We start from the raw sequence: 20,927 nt of genomic DNA, 5'->3' as shown, positions 1-20,927 counted from the left end.
TGGTTCCTGTCACTAGGAATAAAGGGGAAGCAGATAGCAATAGCAATCTCTGCCGTAGGAAACTTCTCTGAAATTACTTTACAAATAATAAGCAATCGAGGCAGAGCAGGAGCACATAAAAAGGCTCCTGAGATGAGGTTCTACAAATGCATGGGTCATTTGAGACACTGAAGAAGTCCCACAGGCCTGGACTATTGAAAGCAATGAGACAGTGCCTGCCACAAGCAGAAATGGGGCTAACAGCCAAATCTATCATTAACTTCACATTTTCCTAAACAGTTTCGCTTATGTTCTTTAATATTGTTGAGTTGTATATTTTATGGAGTAATAGAATAAGTGAAATGTTCAAAAGAAAATTGACCAGGCAATTCTGATAGTATGTTGTTCAGTGTGGAAGCTAGACCTAGGACTCAGCCTCAGGGTACAGTTGAAAGATGGTGGAGCTTTGAAATCCTGCCTAGCCAGGCTCGTGCAGACAAAGTGTAAAGGCATTTATTATAATTCAGCTATGCAAACCTCTTTGAACCGCTGTTTCTTCATCTATAAAACAGAGGTAATAGATAATGAGCAGTGTCTCAGCCTTTTTCAGGGCAATGGAAAGGTCAGCGATGAGAAGAAAAAAGATAGCAAGAAAAAAGAAGGAAGACAGGACTCTTTAAAACTTAAGGAATAGAATGCAGGATAAAGGGGAGGCAAAAGCAACCTTTAATTCTCATAAGTAATTCCAATGTTTTAGTTTGCTTCTGGCAAACTCATATGAAATGGAAAAGAAAACTTTAGCCACCAGATGTCTCTATCTCTGCACCAAAGCTAATTTTTTGTATGTAATTTACCTTAAGATTCCCACATTTACACCCTGTAAACACAAATAATTTATTAATATGTTGTACGTTTTGCTGAAATTTTAAAATTACCATTGACATTTGATTGTCCAACCACTAAAATAAGTTGTCATTGGATATTATTATAGAATTATTATCTAATTTGCTTCTGAATTTGTGATGGGATTATCTATACAGTATCCTAAAGACATCTCTTTTTTTTCCCCAAATGTGTTATTCTTAGAATTGACTTCTCTTTGAAAGATAATGAAAAGCAGATCATCCTGGACCTTGCTGTCTATAGGTAAAGACATTTTCTACATATTTATTTCATGACATTTCTGTCTGTTTTCATTCTCAGTAGTAATTTTTTAGTTCTGAAAAAATTGAAATGGAATTGACTTAGACCTATAGTTAAATGAAGCTTATTTGTTAAGACAGAGAAATTACTATAATTCTTAAAAGCATGAAAATGAAAGGAAAGGTAAATAAAGCCACAATGTCATGGATATGAACTCCGGAATATCTAAGGCAGAGTTTAAATAATTCTCAGACCTATGCTGTTTTCTGATGCTGATACTACAAGGACCCCACTCTGCTCTTTACTGGCATGGTCCTCTGTTTTTGTCTAAAATGCCTTCCTATAGTAGTAGGTATCAGGTGGTCGGCTCCCCTCCCTCAGTCCCATCTCAGAGGCCTGGGGGAACACCTAGCAGCCACTGTCACCAGTGGGCCCTTCTTCCCTGCTGCCCTCTCACATCCTGCCTGTTTTCTCACCCGTGGGTAGGAGTGGCACAGACCTCCTTCCTGCCCTCATCACCACACCCAAACTATTGTCCTTTTCTCCTCCCTAAAACTCCATGGCTTTGACACTCAAACCTTCAGCCTGTATCACCTTCTTCTCTTCTTTGTGGAAGCATCTAAAGGCAGCAGGTCACTCTGCCTCATTCCCTGAAGATTTTAGGCCCTGGTTCACTGTGCTGATACATCCTTCTGATGACCTCAGTGTCCCCTGGCACCATCTCAGAGGCTGCTTGCCTGTGCTTCCCTCTGCCTGTATCGCCCTTGGTGTCCTTGTGGCTTGCTGCCTCGTGTCCTTCAGGCCTCGGCTCAGATGTCACCTCATTAGAGGGGCCTCTCTGCCCCACCATCTGACATAAAGCAGTACCTACCCCTGCCTAGCACTTCCTTCCACTCTTTCTACTTTTTGACTTCCTGCTGACAAAGTGTAAATTTACTTGTATTCTTAAAAGTTTGTGGTCAGAACGGTGAAACCCATCTCTACTAAAAATACAAAAAAAAAATTAGCCAGGCGTGGTGGCGGGCGCCTGTAGTCCCAGCTACTTGGAGAGGCTGAGGCAGGAGAATGGCGTGAACCCGGGAGGCGGAGCTTGCAGTGAGCCGAGATTGAGCCACTGCACTCCAGCCTGGGCGACAGAGCGAGACTCCGTCTCAAAAAAAAAAAAAAAAAAGTTTATGGTCAGAGCAGGACCTGTTAGGTGCTCAATAAATACAAGAATGAATGAATGAATGAACAAATACTGATAATGGGAGTATCACATTGGCGTGCATGAATGAATGGATGAATGTCTACATGTATGAATTATAATAAATGCCTTTCTCTTTTTAATGGCTTTTGATGTGCCCCATTTTATTTAATCTCTCAGTAACCCTGGAGGTAGGAGGGATTATTACCCAAGAGGGGGTAAATTTTCCAAGAGTGAGTCTTGTCAAAGTAAACAGGGACCGAAGTAGCCAGAACATCAGCCCTGAGGACTTCAACCAACTTTGCTGTTTTGATTGTGGTAAAATACACATAACTTAAAATCGACCATTTCAACCATTTCAAAATGGACAGAACCATGGCATTTAATAAATTCACAATATTGTACAACCATTACCATTGTCTAGTTCCAGAAAATGTTTATCACCCCAGAAGGAAACCCTATGGCCCTTAAGCAGTCACTGCCCGTTCTCTCTCTTCATGGCAACCATTAATCTGTTTTCTGTCTCTATAGATTTGCCTATTTAGGATATTTCATATTAATGGAATCATACAACATGTGGCCTTTCTGTCTGGCTTCTTTCGGTTACCATAATGTCTTCAAGCCTCATCCACATTGTTGCACGTGTCAGAATTTCCTTCCTTTTTATGGCCAAATACTATTCCATTGCATAGATATACCACATTTTGTTTATCCGTTCACCAGATGGTGGGCGTTTGGGTTGTTTCCACCTTGGCTCTTGTGAACCAGGGCTAGCCTTAGTGTGGTCCCTTCCTCTCCACACCGAGCTGTCTCAGATCATCTGTGTGCCTCTCTATAGAATTCCTGTCAATTCTTCTGCCTGCTTGCTGCCAGGTCATCTGCCTTTACAAAGATCCCAGCTCTTCTCCAGCTAGCTTCATATCCTCTGCTCCTCTAGCTTCCCAAGCTGCCATTTCTACTGTGTTTCAGACAAATCACTGTTTCATCCTTGTAAGTCCTTTCCATTTTTAGGCCCTATGTCTGGTGTTTAATGAATGTATAACCCTTTCTTTTTCAGCTCTGTTGGCTGCTTCCTGTTCAGTCCTCAAATGGAAACATTCCTCATTCCCATGCTTGTGCATTTTAAGGGGTGGTAATATTTCTCCAGTCTATGTAGTAAAACTCTTTCATTCCCATGATTCTGTCTAAATGAATTATGCTATAATTCCTGGTTGTCTTTATGGGCACATGGGTATATACTTGAAAGTTAAATTCATTCATTCACGCCTGCTTCCTGCCTTTATTCAACAAACATCTGTAGAATACCTACTATGTGCCAGGCATGGGGAGACTGTAACTGGCGTTTTCTAAATCCAGTCATGATCTCCTATCACTTAGAGCCCTGTGGGGGAGGGCGACAGACAATAAATAGACATCTGATGAGTTACAAAGGAAGAAGTCTGCTGTCAAGGAAAAGGACAGTGTTCAGGGATGGGAATAATGCTGTGTGGGGAGTGGTCAGGGAAGAGGGGAGACATGAGCAATGATAATTGAAAGATAAGAAGTAGCTTGTTCTGCAAAGAACTGTCAGATGATTATTTCTGGCAGAGAAAGGCCATGTAGGTAAGGATAGATGAACATTTTTGGGGGCCCAAGCATGGAAAATACTACATAATTCATTACAGCATAGATATCACACGTGAAGCTGTAGAAAACCTCATCTCTATTATTATTATAAAAATCGTTTTTAAATGGCATATAATAATAGTTTATTAACACTAGCTATGTACTGGGCACTATACATGTTCCTTCCTAACAATCTTAGGGCTAGATGCTAGTAGTATCCCCATTTTGCAGAAGAGGAAACTGAGGCCTAGAGAGGTTAAGGAATGTGGTCCCAGGTAATAAAGCAGGAAGGGGTGGAGCCAGTTCCCCACAAGCCTGTGTCACTCCAAACCTATGCCTGTAACCCTTGTATTAGCTTACCTGCCTTAACATTTGTAATTTTTAAAGCAGCTCTGCATTTTCTAATGTTCACAATTAGTATTTTGAAGTAGTTAAGATAATTATTTGGCTAAGCTTCTGATTTTAATGAGTGATATGAAATCTAAATCTTTGATTTGCTCATGAGTGGGGGAGAATAATTGCCACCTGATCTTGGGGTCACTGCCATAAACAGAAGGGTTTGTTTATTCAGCAGGATGTGCCTTTGAGGGGAGAAGCAAGCTTGTCTTCCAGGAGAGATAGTATCAGGGCAGCTGCACAACAGCTGCAGGGGATCCAGAGCCGCCAAGGAAGCAGGAGCTGGTGGTTGCAGGCCTCAAGCAGAGTAGAATCAGCATTCCTGGCTATTCAAGTCTGAGGGGCTTAAAATAAAATATTCATGAAAGAGCATGGCAAGCTGTTTTTTGCAAACCTCTGGTGTTTCAGACCTCAGATATTTTTGGGTTAGGGGCAATCAATGCCAAGTGTACTTGTGGGTCTAAAAATGAAATTGCTGATATATTGAATTTCCTTTGGTCTGGGGATTAATTTAAAACTAATTTTTTAAAGACCCATTTTGCATGGATATTTTAAACGTCCTTCATTTAAAATAGCCCTGTAAGTGTGAATTTGTATTTGCACTTATTCAAACTTGATATTTTTTAAATTATAAGATTTCGTGTGTTTAATTTTGAAGGTATATGGATACCTCTTTAATCGATGTTGATGTGCAACCAACTTACGTGCGAGTAATGATCAAAGGAAAGGTGAGTAGAACCCTGTAGACTATTACAATTTCAAAAGCTAAGCTTTGAACTAAGCTGTGGTGCCTCAAATTTTTTTAAGTGTTATTAAAATAGAAAAAGGGCCCGAGTGCAGTGGCTCATGCCTGTAATCCCAGCACTTTGGGAGGCTAAGGCGGGCAGATCACCTGAGGTCAGGAGCTGGAGACTAGTCTGGCCAACATCGTGAAATCCTGTCTCTACTAAAACTACAAAATTAGCCAGGCATGGTGGCTCATGCCCGTAATCCCAGCTCCTCGGGAGACTGAAACAGGAGAATTGCTTGAACCTGGGAGGCAGAGGTTGCAGTGAGTCAAGATCACCCCATTGCACTCCAGCCTGGGCTACTGGAGTGAGACTCTGACTCAAAAATAAATAAATAAATAAATAAATAAATAAATAAACAAACAAACAAAAATAAAACAAAACAAAATAGAAAAAGGGAAACCAAACACAGTGCTATTTTTTAGCACATGGTTTTATATCATGGGAGTGGTATAAGGTGGGAATGGCTGCTGACCATATGTAGTTGGATATCATTAATATTTTAAACCTGTGTCTATTGTGTTACACTTTTTTCAAAACTAATAACATAATCATATGTGTGGGAGCCTATGCATGAAATTAAATAGCACACCCATTCTAAGTTGTCAATGATTTCATTCATAACAACTATAATTTTATTATTTCTAAAATACCATTTTTTGCTAATTTGGGCTAATATGGGCTTGAAGATTAGCTTAAAGATTTTTAAATGGAAATATGTTGATGGTTTTTTGACAAGGTTTTCTCTATAAATTACTTTTTAGTCATTCATGAACCCATGAGCACAAACAGTGGTTTGTGATTGATAACTGTTCTTTAGACTACTTGTTAAAATAGGTAAAATAGTTTGTGCATAGAAAGCATAGCTCATATAAATATTTTTAATAAGCTTAAGCACATTTCTTAATTGAATGGTGTATCTTGCATTTGTAATGAAAATGCCCCTTGCAGTAACCCTCTCATGTAACGTCCTTGCTCTCAGTGATACTTTCTACTTATTTTCAGCCATTTCAGCTTGTCCTTCCTGCAGAAGTGAAACCCGATAGTAGTTCTGCTAAAAGATCTCAGACAACGGGTCATTTGGTCATCTGCATGCCCAAGGTAGGTCATGTCATTTGGGTCAATTTCAAGTCTGGATATGAGGGTTCCTGAAGGAACTTGACCTGTCAGGACTAATGATGACTTCTGATTAAAGTACGTTTTAGTTGGGAGCACCAGGAAATCTCACAGCAGCTGAGGTAGGAGAACAAAGGTCTGTGAGAACAAAGAACTCAGACTGGGTTGCGTTTGGGGCCTAAGGTGGTTTATCCTTTCCTGAAAGAACTTAAGGAAATTAAACTTAAAAAAATTAATTTGTCCACAGAAAGAACTTGGATTCATCATTACAGGCCATATGAATGAGTTGGGATATTTCCTGCTGTAAGCTGCAGAAACCCAAAATAAAACTAGCTTTTATCATAAACAAATGGTTCATTTCTTGTATCAAGATAGGAGAAGGTGGGGAGTAGGGGGTCCATGAACATTGGGTCAGGATCTTTCTGATATGTCAACTCTGTCCTCAGACTGGTTTTCTTCCATAAGATGTGCACTAGCAGTGACTTGGGCAGCATACTTTCATGTTCCTATCTTGCATGAGATAAAAAGACAAAGACAGAGGATCAGAGAAAGAAACACAGAGAATCTCTCCCATCACAATGAAACAGAAGTTCCTCTGAACTCATTAGGTCAGTTCAGCTGAAGAGCCCACGTAGTCTTGATTAGCATAATCCTGAACCATTAAAACCAATCTCTAGCCAAAAAGATGGTAGTACGATCAGCCTTCCATGGGTTCAGCATCCATGGATTCAACCAACTGGGGATCAGAAATATTCAGGAAAAGAAGTGTGTCTGTACTGAACATGTACAGGCTTTTTTTTTTCTTGATTTCCGAGACAATACAGTATAATAACTACTTACATAATATTTACATTGTATTAGGTGTTGTAAGTAATCTGGAGGTGATTTAAAGTGTACAGATGTGTGTGGGTTATATACAAATACTATGCCATTTTTTATTGGAGACTTGAGCATCTGAAGATTTTGGTGTCCAAGGGATGTCCTGGAACCAGTTCCCCACAGACAACAAGGAGTATTTTGATTGGTTTCTATTAATCATACCTCATCCCATAAGCTAGGGGTAGGGTCAACTTTGCCCAAGTCATTTAGATTTCAAAGGGGAAGAGTAGATAAACCAATCAAAACTGGGTTCTGCTGATGAGGAAAAAGAGTAGAATGAGGGAATGTCAGCTATGAAGAGTACAAACTTGATTAACCAAAAAGATTTCTGTAATAATTTGATAATTCTGCATTTCCTGTAGCCAATTTCCAGCGGATTCATTATAGGTAATCAATTATGTATTTTTACTCGGAGGCAATAAAATAGCAAATACAATTTGTTGTCAAGTAATAAAATAACAAACACAACTGTAAGAATTGTATTGTTCTTGATGACTACAACAAATTAAAGAAATGCTTCTATAGTAACCAGAATATAGGGAAATCTAAGAGATAAGTTAATTACCTAGTACTTTGATGTAGACATTTATATAACACTATGGTTAGCAGCCTGTTGTTTTTGTGTCTGTGTGAAACTTCTAACTGGAAAGCCAAAGATTAAATAGAGACTCTGCTAATTCCTAAAGGGAAATCAAGACAGATGATTGGTGTATCTTTTGCAGGGTGCCAAGCAATTGATGAGAAAAGCTCTACTGTCACTGTTTATGAGTCTTAAACAACTGCAGCATTCTTTTCCCCTTTTCCTTTATGTTTTTAATCTGTCTAAATTTTTCACATCAAAAACACATGAAAATAATAAGAAATGGCTTATTGAGGAAAAAGCATTTTAGAAATGCTTGATTGGAGATGAAATAATTTATATATGTATGGACTAGGAATAGTTCTATTCTCCTCATTAATAAATTATGAATAATATTTTCCCTTGAGGGATATATTTTTTAAGATTTTCGACTACTATGTTAAAGTCATATTGATGTATAAGTTCATCGTTTTCTATTATTATTCCTTTTAAAAGGTAGATAGTAAAAACAAACTTTGGGGAATAATTTCTTGCTGAAAATTTGTCGTCTTTTTCATCCATAAGTAGTTCTTTGCAAGGACTGTGTTGTTTGAGGTATGAACCTCAAACAACAGCAGATCTTAAAAACCACCAAAAGTTAAAAAAATTCTAATTTCATTTATACTTAATATTAAAAATGTATATTTCTGAAAATTAACATCTTTCTGATTATTATTGATTGAAACATTTTAAGTACCAACGTTTAATCCATGGAACTATTCTGTATTAGTCTGGACTTATGAACTTACTGTGGAATTGTGTGAGTCTGACCTGCGTTATAATTACTGAGGGAAATTCTTGGAGTTATGAAACATACGGTAAGAATCAACATTTCTCCATCATCAGACAAGTTGATGAAGAAACTGTGATATGTGTGCGTGTGTGTGTGTGACCATTTAATATGATAAAATATCATTCAGCCTTAAAGAGAGTGAGATTTTGCCATTTGCCACGACGTGAATGAACCTGGATATTATGCCAAGTGAATCAAGCTAGACACAGAAAGAGAAATATTGCTTGATGTCATTTATATATGGAATATTAAAAATAAATTCAAATATACAGAGATAGAGAACAAAACAGTGGTTACCAGTGATGAAGGAGATGGTGGATGCAGGAAGTAAATGGGGAGGTCAGAGGGTACAAAGTAGCAGGTATGGAGGGTGAACAAGTCTAGAGATGGAATGTACAAGATGATAATTATGGGTAATAAAATTGTACTGTATTTGGGATTCGTGCTAAGTGAGTAAGTTTAGCTGCTCACTCTTGCCACAAAAAGAAAAATGAGGAGTAGCTCTGAGAGAAGATGGATATTTTAATTTACTTCAGTATAGTAGCTTTTTTATTACTATGTGTATCCCATAACATCATGTTGTATACCATAAACATACACAATAACATTTATTCCTTAAATAAAAACTTCATAATCTATGCATCTGACAAGGGACTAATATCCAGAATCTACAAAGAACTTAAATAAATTAGCAAGAAAAAAGCAAACGATCCTATGAAAAAGTGGGCTAAGGACATGAATAGAGACTTCTCAAAAGAAGATATACAGATCGCCAACAAACATGAAAAAATGCTCAACATCACTAATGATCAGGGAGATGCAAATTAAAACCACAATGTGATACTACCTTATTCCCACAAGAGTGGCCATTATCAAAAATATTTAAAATATAGACGTTGGTATGGATGCCGTGAAAAAGAACAAGAGCACTTCTACACTGCTGGTGGGAATGGAAACTAGTATAACCACTGTGGAAAACAGTGTGGAGATTCCTTAAAGAGCTAAAAGTAGAGCTACCATTTGATCCAGCAATCCCACTACTGGGTACCTACCCAGAGGAAAAGAATTTATTATACAAAAAATATACCTACACACACATTTATAGCAGCACAATTAGCTATTGCAAAAATGTGGGAACCAAAAATGTGGGAACCAGCCTAAATGCCCATCAGTCAATGAGTGTATAAATTGTATAAACACACACACACACACACACACACACACATATTTATATATATTATGGAATACTACTCAGCCATAAAAAGGAATGAATTGAATTAATGGCATTTGCAGCAGCCTGGATGAGATTGGAGACTATTATTCTAAGTGAAGTAACTCAGGAATAGAAAACTAAACATCACATGTTCTCACTCATAAGTGGGAACTATGAGGATGTAAAGGCATAAGAAGGTTACAGTGGACTTTGGGGACTCAGGGGGAAAGGGTGGCAAGAGGATGAGGGATCAAATATTACAAATTAGGTTCAGTATATATTGCTTGGGTGATGGGTGTACCTTCATCTTACAAATCACCACTAAAGAACTTACTCATGTAACCAAATACCATCTGTTCCCCAAAAACCTATGGAAAAATAAAATAAAACACGTAACATAAAATTTACCAACTTGAAAAAAAGAACACCGTATAATTAGAATGCTTTTGGCTTTAAGTAACAGAAACCCCTTACTCAAAGTGGTTTAAATAATAAAGACAAATGCATTAGTTCACCTAAAAAAAAAAAAAAGGATCACATAGACACTTAGGTACAATTTCAATTCATTCATAGTATAGTATTGTCAACATGTTAAGTGATATTTAATACTTCTAGGATAGTCTTTAGTAGTTTTTAATATTTGGATACTCTAAATCAATTTTTAAAATATTAGATTTGATGTTTAGTAGTTCCCTGTTTGTGTCAGCATTTGTAAAGAATACAGTGGAGGGCTGACCTAGTGTTTCCTATGCATAGGATGACTGTGTCATGTGAATTCAATGATAATCTTTGTATACATTTTCTAGGGACACAACATTTGTCATTGAATCCACAAGTTTCTATGATATTTCACATTAGATACTTCACTCAGCATTTTTTCATGATGTCAAATTAATATTTTTCTCTTTTCTTACTCCTAAATGAGGCTGGATCTATATACTCTGGGTACTGACCAATAGGGAAGTTTCATCACTTTGTCTTTTCCCTGTCATGTGGGTCATGGCTATGTTTTGTGTTGCTGCCATGTCAGTGGATGTTCCCAGCTCAGCCTCTTGTTCCAAGAGGTTTCACTTTGTGCTAGCTCTGCAATCCTAGGTGCTTCCCAACACTCACCAGAGGGTCGATGGCATACTCCAGATTGCTGTAATACACAAATATCACAGTCCCTAGTATACGGCCGGACTTTTGTCTCCATTTGCCATCTGTATATCTTACCTTGTGGGTATCACATTTCCCAGAAAGTCAGCTGTCACTGTACTTCCTCTACCGTTTTAACAAGGGTGACTGTCTAGGCTAGAAGTGGCAAGTGAGGTAGTAGAAGAGGTGTACTCTGGCCATCTCATAAAGATAGCATCCAGCAATGGGAGAATCATTAAAAAAGTCAGCTGTCACTGTACTTCCTCTACTGTTTTAACAAGGGTGACTGTCTAGGCTAGAAGTGGCAAGTGAGGTAGTAGAAGAGGTGTACTCTGGCCATCTCATAAAGATAGCATCCAGCAATGGGAGAATCATAAAAAATGGTACACCTGCATAGAGCACTTACCAGGAACGGAGCCTGCAGGACTGGAAGTTGCTCTGGGTGAGTCAGCAAGTGAGTGATGAGTAAATGGGAAGGTCCAGGGTGACTATACACTACTGTGGCTTCATAAACACTGTACCCTTAGGCTACACTAAATTTATTTTTTAAAGTGTTTCTTTCTTCAACAATAAATTAGCTTACTGTAACATTTTTACTTCATAAGCTTTGTAGTTTTTTTCCTAAGTTTTGACTCTGAGAATAATAACACTTAGCTTACAACACAAATACGTTATACAGCTATAAAAAAAAATTTCCTTTCTTTATACTCATATTCTATATGCATTTTGCTATTTCTAAAAATTTTTGGCCAGATGCAATGGCTCATGCCTATAATCCCAGCACTTTGGAAGATTGGGGCAGGAGCCCAGGAGCCTGAGACCAGCCTGGGCAACATAGTGAAGCCCAATTTCTACAAAAATAGAAATAAAAGTTAGCCAGGAACTGTGGCTCGTGCCTCTAGTCCCAGCTACTCAGGAGGCTAAGGCAGAAGGATGGCTTGAACCTGGGAGGTAGAGGCTACATTGAGCCTAGGAGGTCCAGAGGCTACATCGAGGCTGCATTGATTGCGCCACTGCACTCCAGCCTTGATGACAGAGCAAGACCCTGTCTCGAAAAATAAAAATTGTTTAATATTTTATTTTATTTGTTTACTTTTTAAAATTTTTTGTTAAAGACTCAAACACACACATTAGCCTAGGCCTACACAGGGTCAGGATCATCAGTATCACTGTCTTCTGCCTCCACATCTTATCTCACGGGAAGGTCTTCAGGGACAACATTATTTTTTTAAATATAAGTAGAGGGAGCACACTCTAATATAATGATAAAAAGTATAGAACAATTAAACATATAAACCAGTAACATAGTCGTTTATCATCATTATCAAGTATTATGTACTGGACATAATTGTATATGCTATACTTTTATACAGCTGGCAGTGCAGTAGGTTTGTTTATGCCAGGATCACCACAAATATGCGAGTAATTCATTGTTCTACAACATTAAGATACAGTGTCAGTAGGCAATAGGAATTTTTCAGATCCATTATAATCTTATGGGACCACCATTGTATATGTGGTCCATTGTCGTTGGAAATGCCATTATATGACACATGACTGTATATGTAAATCAAACCAAGTCACTCTTCCCATTTTATTCAGAGTTAAAGGCAGAGTCCCCTGATAACCTGTCCCCCCCACTCCATTATCTCCCTGACATCATCTTCTACCACTTCCTTCCAGTCATTGCAGCCACATTGGCTTCCTTGCTATTTCACAAACATGAAAAGCATCTTTCTGCTTCAGGACTCTTACATTTGCTGTTCTTTCTGCCAGAATGTCCTTCCCCCAGATGTCCTCATAATTTGCTTTCTGATCTCTTTCAGGTTGCTGCTCAAGTGTCATTACATCACTGAGGCCCTTCCTGATACCCATATTTACAAAACATCTCCTCCCAATCTCAGCATTCTGTATCCCCTGTTCCTGCTGCATTCTAAATCTCCTGTTCCTGCTGTACAGTCTAAATATTTAATTGTTTATTTCTTTTTCTATTTTCCCCAAAAAGAATTTAAGCTTCATGAGAACAGGGAGTGTTTTCTGTCTTTGTCAATGGCACCTAGAACAGAGCCTGGCAAACAGTAGGTCTTCAATAAATTTTTGTTGAATGAGTGAATACCTTAAATGTATCTTTAAAATACATTTTAATATTTATAACATGCATCTCCCCTAAACTACTCTCCCTCTCAACTATTTCCTGATTATTTTTCCATACGTATCATTCTGGGTTAACTTTAAAATGAGTTTCTCAAATTCCGCCTCTGAAAAGACCATTGGAATTTTTATTGCCATGGATTTAGAGGCAATGGGAAGAAATGATTAAGGGAATGGGCTCTGGAGGCAGAGAACCTGAGTTAAATTCTGATACTTCACTCAGCAACTGTGTGACCTTGGCAAATTATTCATCTCTCTGTGCCTCAGATTCCTCATTCATAAAATGATATCAGCAGTAATTCAGGCCTCAAAAGGTTGTTTTGAGGATTATGCAAATGAATATAAATAAAGTACCTAGGACAGCGCTTGGGACATAATACACACTACATTAATGTTTACTGTTAATATTATTCATTGCTAGTAATGCATATTATTGCTACTAGCTAATATTTTATAATTACTAAGATTGCATTGAATTTATAGATTGTAATAGGAATGAATTGGTGTATTTACATGATCAAAATTGGATATTCAATAATGTGTTTCTCCATTATTACTCTTATTTTATGTCCATTAGAAGATTTTCTTTGTTGGTAGTTTTCTCTCTATAGTTGCTACACATGTCCTAAGTTTATTTGTAGATATTATATGTATGATTTTAGTTTCTATTTTGGTTGGGGTTATTCCTCATCACATTTTCTAAGAGTTTATGTCTGGCCTTCATTCCAAGTTCTTTAAAATGTGTAATCAAACTAAGTTCTATGTACATAATCTTTTCATCATCATCCTGAGGATATCTAGCATATGATTTTACCACAGTCCAACTTAAAATTTAACTGGAATTTTGCATGCACTGAGAGGCTTGTTCACTTGCATCAAGTCATTAAATTAAACTGCCATCTCAATTCTTAAATGACAAGTTACAGGAACACTCCAAGAATATGCTTCATGATTTCCTTTGGGTGTTTCTTCAGAATAATTAACTGAGATTAAGGAAGTTGCCATGTGAACTGAACAGCAAAATATATTTACCACTTCAGTTGGTGAATATCTTGCTTAATTCTGTTTGTACTGAGCATAAGAAGTGAAGATCACATATTAAGGTCAATAATACAGACCATACTTCTAAAAAACACAATCTCAAACCAACCTCCTCCTTTGTAGTTGCACACATTCCACAGCACTTTTTCTCTGCTCAAATATACTTGTGATACACCCAACACAAATGCACTTTTATTCTGATTGTCAAGTGGGTCTATAGTGTTGCCTGGGCATCTTGCTAGGTTTTCTTGTTTCATCCATACTTCTGCTCTTTTATTTCTCATTCTCAGCTCATTTATAAAACTTCCAACTGAAGCTCATTCCTGAAATTTCTAACTGAAAAAAGTGGAAGCCTCAAAAGATAATTTCCACAAACTTCAACCATAATGGCTACCAACCTACCTGCATTTATATCCCCTAGTGCAACCTGGCCTTCCTTCCTTCCTAATTCTTCCTAATGAACTGTCTGTGGTGTATGCAGTCCCTCTAGATGTGTATTGGATCCTATTTCCACTTGCTTTTAAAAGACTCCCCACTCCGCTCCCGCCTTTGGCAGTTCTCTGCTCTCTATACTTTTTCTTTGAATGTCACGTCTCTGAATCTTACATTAGAAAACATTCTGAAAGGTCTCCCCTCTTAAAAAACAAAGACAGAACAAAATAAAAACATCCTCCTCTATTTACTGCCCTGGTCCGCTTTATTGCAAAACTTAAAAAAGACGCCTCTATTTGCTGTTTCAAATCTTTTCTCATTATCTCTCAAATCAACTCTAATTAGGCATTATCTCTTCCCCACACCCCCCCTCCCACTAAAACATCTCTCTTTGATGTCTCCAATAACCTCCAGATTACTAAATCTAGTGATCATCCCTTGTCCTCCTCTTATTTAACCTTTTAGTAGGCTTTTTACCCCTTATGCAGTTCCTCCATGTTTAAATCCTTGCTCACTTGGCTTTCAATACACGGCTTTCACTCTGCCACCAGATACCTCTGTCTGCTGGAGTCCTTTGCCACCAGGTCCTTCACTGCTGATTGTTTCTTATACCTAGGCTTCTGCAAGTTGGTGTGTGCAAGAATTCAATTCTGAGACCTCTGTTCTTCTCTATTTGTACTCCTTCCTACATACTACCATCTTCTCATAATACCTCTAGAGCTCTGTCATCTGCTAATGGCCAACCAAGTCATAAAGAACAACAATCACACTGACAAGAAGATGGACTACATATTTTAAAAACATCTTAATAGTACCAATACCTACCAAGATAGTGAATAGCCACTGTCCTCTGAACAAAAAGAATCCTTCAATGACCACACAGGTGGGAAGAAAACAGCTAATGTCCAGAACCTGCCAAAAAGGGGACTCTAATAAATCGCTCTCACTTTGGGGTGTGATTCTGAAGGATTGTAACCTCTCAGTAAGGTGAATAAGATGTAAACCAATCATCAGAAGGCCTCACAGCCTGTCTTCACACTATCTAACTTGGACTTGAGCTTGAGTGAAGGTTGTCTCGGATAAGTAACACCCACACATGCCTGGCAAACCCAGTGAAAATTCTTTCTAGAAGAGGCAGGCTCAAATTATATATATTACAAACATACACGCATATGTATGTATGTGTGCTGTGTGTGTGTGTGTATATATATATATATTTCAAATCAAGTATCCAGTATGCAAAGATAAACTAGATACACACGGGGACATGAGTAGGATTCAGTAGAAACCCAGTCTAGTTTTGGAATTTGATTATGGCAGGTTGTTGCTCTTCTTCCTTGAGGGCAACCTTGAGGGTCCCACAGTTGCTGTAGGCATTAAATTGTTAGAAACAGACTGTAAAACACTGTTTTAATTTGATGTCTTTCAGAAGAAGAAATTTGCATAGGGATTGCTGTAAAGTAGTTTATTTAGGAAGTATGGGAATGCTGGAAGGGAAGGTGGCCAATAGATAGTTCTGTGTTAAACCAGCTTCCCTGGTGGGAAAACTCTGTAAGACAGTGCTAAACACATACCTCAGCACAACCCTGCATAAGGGGCGATGGAACTGGGACATTTTTACACCAGCTCCTGAGGATCCTTGGTGGATGGCTGCTCCCTGTTGTGGGGTGGTAGTGACATTGATGTTGATGCTGATTATGTTAGGAGGCAATAGTCAAGCATGAAATGTTTTATAAGGAAACAGAAAATACAAAAGTGGTTTAATACTTGAAAATGAATGAAATAAAAATTTTTTAGAATCGAAATATGATAAATTTAAAATTTAATGAGTAGATTTAACAGCAGATTAGACATAGCTGAAGACAGCACTGCTACACTGGAAAGTAAGAAGATAAGATCCAGAATGAAGCATAGAGAAAGAAAATATTAACAAAGACAGTAAGAACATGTAGAATAGGCCGGGTGCGGTGGCTCACGCCTATAATCCCAGCACTTTGGGAGGCCGAGGCGGGTGGATCACGAGGTCAGGAGATCGAGACCACGGTGAAACCCCGTCTCTACTAAAAATACAAAAAAATAGCTGGGCATGGTGGCAGGTGCCTGTAATCCCAGCTACTCGGGAGGCTGAGGCAGGAGAATGGTGTGAACCCGGGAGGCAGAGCTTGCAGTGAGCCGAGATCGCGCCACTGCACTCCAGCCTGGGTGACGGCGAGACTCCGTCTCAAAAAAAGAAAAAGAACATGTAGAATAGAGTGAGAAGGTCTAACATGTTTAGTTAGTGTCATATGGAGAATAAAGGAAGAATTTAGCAGAGATAGTTCATTATTATTATTATTATTATTATACTTTAAGTTCTAGGGCACATGTGCACAACGTGCAGGTTTGTTACATATGTATATATGCACCATGTTGGTGTTCTGCACCCATTAACTCATCATTTACATTAGGTATATCTCCTAATGCTATCCCTCCACCCTCCCCGCACCCCATGACAGGCCCCAGTATGTGACGTTCCCCTTCCTGTGTCCAAATGTTCTCATTGTTCAATTCCCACCTATGAGTGAGAACATGCGGTGTTTGGTTTTTTGTCCTTGTGATAGTTTGCTGAGAATGATGGTTTCCAGCTTCATTCATGTCCCTACAAAGGACATGAACTCATCTTTTTTATGGCTGCATAGTATTCCATGGTGTATATGTGTCACATTTTCTTAATCCATTCTATCGTTGATGGATATTTGGGTTGGTTCCAAGTCTTTGCTATTGTGAATAGTGCCGCAATAAACATACATGTGCATGTGTCTTTGTAGCAGCATGATTTATAATCCTTTGGGTATATACCCAGTAATGGGATGGCTGGGTCAAATGGTATTTCTGGTTCTAGATCCTTGAGGAATCACCACACTGTCTTCCACAATGGTTGAACTAGTTTACAGTCCTACCAACAGTGTAAAAGTGTTCCTATTTCTCCACGTCCTCTCCAGCACCTGTAGTTTCCTGACTTTTTAATGATCGCCATTCTAACTGGTGTGAGATGGTATCTCATTGTGGTTTTGATTTGCATTTCTCTGATGGCCAGTGATGATGAGCATTTTTTCATGTGTCTGTTGGCTGCATAAATGTATTCTTTTGAGAAGTGTCTGTTCATATCCTTTGCCCACTTTTTGATGGGGTTGTTTGTTTTTTTCTTGTAAATTTGTTTGAGTTCTTTGTAGATTCTGGATATTAGCCCTTTGTCAGATGAGTAGATTGCAAAACTTTTCTCCCATTCTGTAGGTTACCTGTTCACTCTGATGGTAGTTTGTTTTGCTGTGCAGAAGCTCTTTAGTTTAATTAGATCCCATTTGTCAATTTTGGCCTTTATTGCCATTGCTTTTGGTGTTTTAGACATGAAGTCCTTGCCCATGCCTATGTCTTGAATGGTATTGCCTAGGTTTTCTTCTAGGGTTTTTGTGGTCTTAGGTCTAACATTTAAGTCTTTAATCCATCTTGAATTAATTTTTGTTAAGGTGTAAGGAAGGGATCCAGTGTCAGCTTTCTACATATGGCTAGCCAGTTTTCCCAGCACCATTTATTAAATAGGGAATCCTTTCCCCATTTCTTGTTTTTGTCAGGTTTTTGAAAGATCAGATGGTTGTAGATGCGTGGTATTATTTCTGAGGCCTCTGTTCTGTTCCATTGATCTATGTCTCTGTTTTGGTACCAGTACCATGCTGTTTTGGTTACTATAGCCTTGTAGTATAGTTTGAAGTCAGGTAGCTTGATGCCTCCAGCTTCGTTCTTTTTGCTTAGGATTGTCTTGGCAATGAGGGCCCTTTTTTGGTTCCATATGAACTTTAAAGTAGTTTTTTCCAATTCTGTGAAGAAAGTCATTGGTAGCTTGATGGGGATGGCATTGAATCTATAAATTACCTTTGGCAGTATGGCCATTTTCACAATATTGATTCTTCCTATCCATGAGCATGGAATGTTCTTCCATTCGTTTGTGTCCTCTTTTATTTCACTGAGCAGTGGTTTGTAGTTCTCCTTGAAGAGGTCCTTCACATCCCTTGTAAGTTGGATTCCTAGGTATTTTATTCTCTTTGAAGCAATTGCCAGTGGGAGTTCACTCATGATTTGGCTCTCTGTTTGTCATCTGTTATTGGTGTATAGGAATGCTTGTGATTTTTGCACATTGATTTTGTATCCTGAGACTTTGCTGCAGTTGCTTATCAGCTTAAGGAGATTTTGGGCTGAGATGATGGGGTTTTCTACATGTACAATCATGTCATCTGCATACAGGGACAATTGACTTCCTCTTTTCCTAATTGAATACCCTTTATTTCTTTCTCCTGCCTGATTGCCCTGGCTAGAACTTCCAACACTGTGTTGAAGGAGTGGTGAGAGAGGGCATCCCTGTCTTGTGCCAGTTTTCAAAGGGAATGCTTCCAGTTTTTGCCCATTCAGTATGATATTGGCTGTGGGTTTGTCATAAATAGCTCTTATTATTTTGAGATACGTCCCATCAATACCTTATTTATTCAGAGTTTTTAGCATGAAGTGCTGTTGAATGTTGTCAAAGGCCTTTTCTGCATCTTTTGAGATAATCATGTGGTTTTTGTCTTTGGTTCTGTTTATATGCTGGATTACGTTTATTGATTTGCATATGTTGAACCAGCCTTACATCCCAGGGATGAAGCCCACTTGATCATGGTGGATAAGCTTTTTGATGTGCTGCTGGATTCGGTTTGCTAGTATTTTATTGAGGATTTTTGCACCGATGCTCATCAGGGATATTTGCCTGAAACTCTCTTTTTTTGTTGTGTCTCTGCCAGGCTTTGGTATCAGGATGATGCTGGCCTCATAAAGTGAGTTAGGGAGGATTCGCTCTTTTTCTATTGATTGGAATAGTTTCAGAAGGAATGGTACTAGCTCCTCTTTGTACCTCTGGTAGAATTTGGCTGTGAATCCGTCTGGTCCTGGACTTTTTTTGGTTGGTAGGCTATTAATTATTGCCTCAATTTCAGAGCCTGTTACTGGTCTATTCAGGGATTCAACTTCTTCCTGGTTTAGTCTTGGGATGGTGTATATGTCCAGGAATTTATCCATTTCTTCTAGATTTTCTAGTTTATTTGCGTAGAGGTGTTTATAGTATTCTCTGATGGTAGTTCGTATTTCTGTGGGATCGGTGGTGATATCCCCTTTATCATTTTTTATTGCGTCTATTTGATTCTTCTCTCTTTTCTTCTGTATTTGTGTTGCTAGCGGTCTATCAATGTTGTTGATCTTTTCAAAAAACCGGCTCCTGAATTCATTGATTTTTTGAAGGGTTTTTTGTGTTTCTGTCTCCTTCAGTTCTGCTCTGATCTTAGTTATTTCTCGCCTTCTGCTAGCTTTTGAATGTGTTTGCTCTTGCTTCTCTAGTTCTTTTAATTGTGATGTTAGGGTGTCAATTTTAGATCTTTCTGCTTTCTCTTGTGGGCATTCAGTGCTATAAATTTCCCTCTACATACTGCTTTAAATGTGTCCCAGAGATTCTGGTATGTTGTGTCTTTGTTCTCATTGGTTTCAAAGAACATCTTTATTTCTAGCAGAGATAATATTTAAAGAGATAATGGCTAACTACAGGATTTATACTTAGGGTTTTTACATGTATACCCACTGCACAAACTGAACACATTTTATATACCTTCAGTCTGGGAGATACTGTGCTATACATTTTATGAATAGGAAAATGAAATTGGCTTGGCCCCTGCCCTGAAAGACTTTACCACCTACATTCATATATCTACAATTATGACTATTTAGCAAAAATTGTGTATGCTCCGTGATAAACAGTTTAAACAACTCACTTTCTGCAATAACCCTGTAACCTAAGGATTTTTATTATCCAGATTATTTAATGAGGCTTGCTGAGGTTATATATATTTCCCAAGGTCATAATTTAATAAATAGATGTGTCATGTCATGGAAAACACTAGATTGGGGTCATTAGTTCTCTTCTTTCAGAATCCTGTAATAAATGTGATATTTAGACACACCATTTAGGCTCTTGCTCTTATCCTTATGCCAGTTAATAATAAAGACAAAGACATAGCTACTGTTTATTGAACATTTACCATGTGCCACACACAGTGTTGAATACTTTGAACATCTTATGGAGTAGGGGCGATTATCATTTTGCAGAAGAGGAAGTGAAATTCTGATGTTGCCTTAAATCATAGGGTATGTTTCCAAATGAACACAAACAATGCCTCATAATTTTCATCTACAGCCAGATTACTTTTGGATCATTAGCAGCTTAATATAGTAAAGTGCTTCACCTTTAAAATTTTGTTCCCAATATTTCTACTCTAAAATAAGGAAGTGGTTTAGGATATTTCATGAGTATCAGTATCTTAGCCGTCTTTATTCTCCTGTGAAATTCCCCCCCAACCCCACTAAGAAAATTGTTGAGGATCAAAAGTAGATAC

General features: G+C 38.2%; 1 protein-coding gene across 6 annotated transcripts in view; it reads left to right on the top strand.

Annotated features, from left to right (window-relative positions):
• Positions 1–20,927, top strand: part of DNAAF11 (dynein axonemal assembly factor 11) — a 106,525-nt gene that overhangs the window by 57,535 nt on the left and 28,063 nt on the right. For 2 of the 6 annotated variants that reach the window (XM_055287286.2, XM_055287283.2), the window contains exons 8-10: positions 1,066–1,125; positions 4,968–5,037; positions 6,103–6,198. In XM_055287286.2, the coding sequence (XP_055143261.1) occupies positions 1,066–1,125; positions 4,968–5,037; positions 6,103–6,198 (226 nt within the window). Of the gene's footprint in view, positions 1–1,065; positions 1,126–4,967; positions 5,038–6,102; positions 6,203–7,814; positions 7,993–20,927 lie in introns of those variants that run through there. The other 4 variants (XM_055287284.2, XM_063642994.1, XM_055287285.2 and 1 more) reach the window with 3 other exon arrangements.

This window comes from Symphalangus syndactylus, chromosome 7, assembly GCF_028878055.3.
Source record: "Symphalangus syndactylus isolate Jambi chromosome 7, NHGRI_mSymSyn1-v2.1_pri, whole genome shotgun sequence".
In the NCBI taxonomy this organism is placed as follows: Eukaryota; Metazoa; Chordata; class Mammalia; order Primates; family Hylobatidae; genus Symphalangus; species Symphalangus syndactylus.
This window is presented reverse-complemented; position numbering and strand designations above follow the sequence as displayed.